The following is a 6000-nucleotide window of genomic DNA, read 5'->3' on the forward strand; positions in this document are numbered from 1 at the left end:
ATGTTTGTAATTTTTTGGGGGCCATAGGAGCAGCATTTTCATCTTATGCCAAAGGATATGAATCCCTTTTGTTAAGTACTTGATCTGGAAGAAAAAATGATATATTACCTGGTTAGAGACACACTAGCTTCAAATTGTGTACATTTGCAGTAACTGAGAGGTTTCTTTCACTTTATTTCTTTTTTATTAAATAAATTTTAAAAGCTTAAATATTAAAAATAATACTTTGGAGCAGCTATAATTTATATACAGCACCTCATTTGGATTACTATAATATAGATCAGAATGTACAGAGGTGAGTTTCAACAAAATCCTACAATTGGCTGAGTTGTTGCCATGGTAAACCAAGAGTCTACAGAAAAGGTATGTGCATTGTTTATGCTGTAAATTTTGCTGAAGCAAAACATCAGATTTTTTAAGCAGATAAAGATATAATGTATAAATCAAATATGCTCCAGTAAAATAAGCAATAAAACCTGTAAATATTAAATGATTTAGATAAGAAAACTTTTAAATATTTAAAAATACTACCTTGTGGTTTACACATGGGAGAACTAGGCTTAGAAAAGTTTGTTTAATAAATTAAGTTTTATAAGATATCAGATATGTTAATAGATGGGTGGAATTTTAGCATAATATATATAAAATGCAACTTAGCATCATATTTTGTTCTGGATACCACCATTTAAATCTCTAGATTTCCAAATCTCAACCTACAGCAATACAATTCTCAGGGATTTATAAATCTGTGTGCTGCTAAACCCAGTCCATTCCCATTATAGATGATGCACTGGAGGCTGAGAAGAGTGACTTTCACACAGCAACTTGGAAACAGAACTCTGTGCATTTAACTTCCTGTCTATAAATCTTTTACATCAGTTGTAATTCACATGACTATATCTTTTCCAAAGCATATTACTCAATGTTTATTAATTGTTATCTAACACTTATGCCTCTAATTTTATGCTTTCATTGTAGATGACCATATCAGCTATAACAAAGAATCAAGAAGTAACAAAAATGCTATAATGACACCTATAGCTTTCGTTCTTTATGAAATTATAGTCAACTGATTTTTCCTTCTAATTGCCCATATTTTAAAAATTTATCACAGGAAGCATCCCTGCCTGATTAATCAGATGAAATAGTGCCTTGAAATAATCTGTGTAAGCATCCATCTCATACATTTTAAGCCCTTATCTTTACTTTTAAGCTACCTCTTTTTTTTTTTTTTTTTTTGATTTCTGTGTTCGGGGCCAAATAATCAAAATGCAGCAGTGGCTTAAAGCCTTAGTGCACTTGTCCTAGATAAAAAGCTTACAATTTTAGGGTCTCTCTGTATAAAAATAATCCTTTTATAGTGCAGCTTTTATTTCCACTGCCTTTTAAATTTAATTCAGAAACCTTATAGTAATGATATTAATGTGTTGAAAGGAGTTTTACAACAGTAATCAAAATGTAGTTTGATTGTAGACTATGTGTATTGTGACAGGTTAATTGTTGTAAAATCTTATTTGGCATTCATAAATAATCCAGATTTTTAATTCATAATTTAGCAAAGAGATGAATAATTTTCTATCTAGCTTTCTTCTGCATTTCCTCAGTATCGCTTTGGGAAGGGGAAGTAAGAATGGGTCTTATTATTATTACTCGAAATATGAGGAAGTGAATCTGTTGCCTCCAACTGGTACACAGTCTCCTATGGTCTGGCCCCAATCATTTTTTCTATTCTTACCTTCTTCTTACACACCTAAGCCCCAGAAAAATAGAAGAGCCTACTCTTCCTGGACCACAACCCAACCTGTCCCAGTTTTTTGCCTTCATCTATGCTTCTTGAAAGACTGTCTTTTCTCACGCCCTCCACTGCCAGTCTGTGCATTCAGTATTAGCTGCTCATATTTACTCAGTGCTTACTACATTCCATTCACTTTACTAAGAACATTACAGTCAGCCCTTTGTATTCCCAGGTCCTGCATCCATGAATATAAACCAACCTCTGATTGAAAATATTTGGGAAAAAAAATACAACAATAACAATAATACAAAGGAAATATAGTATAACTACTATTTACATAGCATTTACATTGTTTTAGGTATTGTAAGTAATCTAGAGATGATGTAAGGTGTATCGGAAGATGTGCCTAGGTTATATGCAAATACTGCACTATTTTACATAAGGGACATCAGCATCCTCAGATTTTGGTAACCAACAGCGCTCTGGAACCAATCCCCTATGAATAGGGAGGGCCAACTGTATTTAATTTGTTCCTTTTAACGACCCCATTTTATAGATAAGGAAACTTTGGCTAGCCACCCAGCTAAGTAAGTGGTAGATCTGGGATTTGCAACCAGGTAGTATGGCCTCAGATCTTACACTGTGAAGCATTAGTTAACACTGCAGTACATCAATTCTAAGTCCTGATAAACTTCCAAGATCAAGAATAAAATAATACTTCTTTTGTGGATATTTCATTGACCACCCCAATCTTTCTCCCCCTTTTTTGCCTCTGTATCTCTCTGAAATCACACTCTAATTTCTCATTGCTGGCAAAGTTACTGATGTACCATTTTGTTTCCTCCACTATAGAGTAGTATTTTAAGACAGTGCTCTGATTCATCTTTATAGTCTTGATAGTAAATATGAAAGCCATGTAGCTTGAAGGAAGGAAAAAACTGGTTTTCACAATTAGATTCACATTAGGAATGGTGCTGAGTTATTTTATTGATTATTGGTGGAAGAAATGGGTTTCTAAGGCTTTCTTGGAGATTCACCCTAATGAAAAAGAAGCTTGTTGAATCCAACTTCTGACCTAGAGATAACTATGACAGTTTCTTTGAGCAGTTTGGTACTCTGTAAGCAGAATTATTCTCCAATTAGAATGTTGTTACACATCTTACCAGTTGTTTTTCTAACTTACTGTCTAGAACTTACAAAAGAGTTTTCAGAGGTGAAATATCAGAAATGTAGCACAGGAAAATTAAGAGCAATGTTTTCTGGAATGAAATGCACCCACAAACTTCCTTTCACACTCACACCACATTTCTCTTTTTGTTATTGGTATTGCCTTTGGTGTACCTTGGGCGTTATTGCCCAGTGATAAATGCATAACTATTTCTGCTTGTTCCCTGATACGGAAAAATGATGAAACACTCTTATTTTGATTTTCCTTGTAGAAGGAAGAAAAGATTAAGTGAGCCTGCCCTTGACAGGTGTGACACCCCCCTTCCCCCCGCCTCCCGAACAGCACCACTGGGCAGAGCAGCCCTTTGCAGAATCAGCCAGTGGAAACTAATCCCCCACCCCCACCTTTAAACAAAGCCATTTAATTTAGTCTTTAGTCCAAGTAAGGAAAAAAATAAATAAAAATGAATAAAGGACAATGTAAAGAAGCATAGCCTGTCAGCATGAACCTACATGCAAGCCAGAGATTTACGATTTTGTTTCCCAGGGAGGGAGTGACTAATGCGCGCACCCTGACCATCACCGTAAGGAGGTAAAGAGAGAGTGAAATGGCTCAACGTACACACACCCCGCTCCATACCGGGGACGAGTCTCCGAGCTGCGGCTTGTGCTCTCGGAGGGCCAGGCTGAAGCTGACTGCCCCCACGGCCACACTGGACACCCCCAGCCCTATCTCCAGCACGGAAAGCACCAAGAGGCTCCCGATAATCTGACCGCTGGTGCACATCCTTCCTCGGTCATCTTCCTTCCAGATCAGGGAGAGAAACCAACCATCTATCTTTTTTTCTTCCACTATCCTCCTTACCCCTCCACCCCCTACCAGATCCCAAAACTTTTCTTCAAGAGCGAAGCATTATCCACAAGGGCTGGATTTCCAGAAACGAAGACCTTCCCTGGCTGAACCAGAGGCAAAGGAGCTGCTCCACCCCCTGGCACGTTCAGATAGGGATCGTAGAAGGATCTTCCTGGGTTCGGTTCGGTGGTGCGAAGATTGCACACCAGTACCAGGGCTTTTAAGGAGCCGGAAACCTGGAGTAACCAAGGGAGCTCCGAGCCCTGCTCCCCAGGCGCTGTCCAGAGTTCTGTCGCGTCCCAAATCTCCGCAGGGAAACCCGCCCCCTCCTCAGCCTACCAGACCCTTTCACACGGTCCCTTCTGTTTCATTGCCGAGGAGAGGAGCTTTGCTTCCCGGAGACCCAAAGGGAACTGCTCCGAGCTTCTCTCTCCCTCTCCCTTTCGTCTCGCCTTTGTTTTCGTGGCAATGCAAAGTGCTTCTGCAAGTCTCTGGATCCCCAGGCAGAGCGGGCGGATGATATTCAGTACCACACTCCTTGCAGTTGCTATGTCACCAGAAAAAGCGACCTTGTCTGATGGCCTCTTTCCGTCTGGGTTTCTTCTCCCTCGTCGTCGTCTTCTTCCTCCCCCTCTCTCTCCAGCTGATTCTCTCTCATTGCTATGACCTCATTGGGATTTAGGAGGTTGACGGAGGAGGAAAAAGCCTGATGTATTTGTAGATCCAGGACCAATACTCTTGGCTGGCCTTTGATCCGCCCCGCCCCCGGACCGCAGCAACAGGAATCCAGGCGACCCCTACCTCCGCTTCTCCCCGTGGCTCCTTTCTGGGCTTCTATCCAGCGGAGAGGGGAGGCGATGCCTACGTCAACGCAGGCTCATTCTGAGAAAAACTTTCTTTGGCTTGTACGCGGGGTAGGGGGAGCAGTGAGCAAAGAAAGACGGAGAGGGGTGGAAAAAGCCAGATTCTTAATGTCACTAGGACTCTCAAGGCCCTTCATCAAGGAACTCCCCTGTCTAGGAGAACTAGATTCAAGCCTGCTTACAAGGAATGTCCACTCTTGGCTATTATAGCCTGTCGCCTTCCGTGTCGGAGGGCGAAGAAGCAGTTGACTGGGGCCGCATCTCCAGGGTGATTTTGTTCCTTTCCAGCCGCAGACCCTTGCTTTCCTCTAGGAGCGTGACCACACGTTCTAGGATGCATAGCTAGATCCAACTGAGCTGGGATCATATATTCTCATCCAAATTCAAGAGACGTGTATGCATTAGAACAGGCATTATTAAAACAAAAACAAAAACAAAAACAAAACAAAACACGTCTGGCTTAATGCACAACTATTTTTGACGGTCTGTTTTCATCAAAATCTTTAGGGCAGGGGCCAGTCCAGCTTGGCCTGGGGTATTTTTGCATTGTCTTTTGATGCCTGTGAGAGTCTAGATGTCTAGGGATCGCTGTATTTAGACCCCATTTTCATTACTCTAGTTTTATGAAAAATCTCAAGGTATTCTATCAAGGAAATCTAGGAAGTGGGATAAAGAGAGGGTTCTGAGTGTGGGTCATCTTTCTCAAAAACTGGGTTCTCCAGTTGCAGATGGACTGAAGGAAAATAGAACAAAGGAAGATGAGGTTAGGGTACATTAACACGAGACTAGGACATCTTGACTTCTATACACGTGCAGATCAGTGCAGTGCAGGCGCCTCTGTGGTTTGAGGCTTCTTAAAGCTCCCATGATGATAACATAAAAGCTCGGCGACCTATAGCGTAAGTTCTGTAACATAAATGCCAGTTTTAGTTTTCTTAAATTTGATTAAGGGCTTCTTTTAGAGTTTAAACTCAATTCTACACTATAATTTTTTTTCATATGTTTGTATTCTATAATTTAAAAATTGGGTCCTCTTCTCTTAAAAATAAAAACAAATGCGAGGAAGATGAGTTACAATTTATTAGGCCTTAAAGAGCTTCAGTTACTGTGATATTTGGAGTACAAATAAACATTGGTACTGAATGATAATTAGTGGATTCATTTCTGTACTTTTAAATCCTGAAAGACATGCTAAAGTACCTCATTAGTGTATGGTTGTAATGATGTAAAGTTTATTTAAATATTACAGAAGTCATCTAAATTATCCAATTGATATGCATAAATAATACAGCATATATGTTGTTGAATTTTTGCTTTGTCTTTAGTCACTTCTTTAGGGAAAAAAACACTTCTCTGTTAGGAAGAGAACAATAAATCGTAAT

At 39.9% G+C, this 6000-nt stretch overlaps 1 protein-coding gene across 2 annotated transcripts in view; it reads right to left on the reverse strand.

Annotated features, from left to right (window-relative positions):
* Positions 1-4917, reverse strand: part of TMEM196 (transmembrane protein 196) — a 52315-nt gene extending 47398 nt beyond the window's left edge. For both annotated transcript variants that reach the window (XM_011973906.1, XM_011973905.1), the window contains exon 1: positions 3543-4917. In XM_011973906.1, coding sequence (XP_011829296.1) covers positions 3543-3689 — 147 coding nt within the window. In that variant the 5' untranslated portion in view covers positions 3690-4917. The remainder of the gene's footprint in view (positions 1-3542) is intronic.
* Between the last annotated feature and the right edge of the window lie 1083 nt (positions 4918-6000).

This window comes from Mandrillus leucophaeus, unplaced genomic scaffold (genome assembly GCF_000951045.1).
Source record: "Mandrillus leucophaeus isolate KB7577 unplaced genomic scaffold, Mleu.le_1.0 Scaffold140, whole genome shotgun sequence".
NCBI lineage: Eukaryota > Metazoa > Chordata > Mammalia > Primates > Cercopithecidae > Mandrillus > Mandrillus leucophaeus.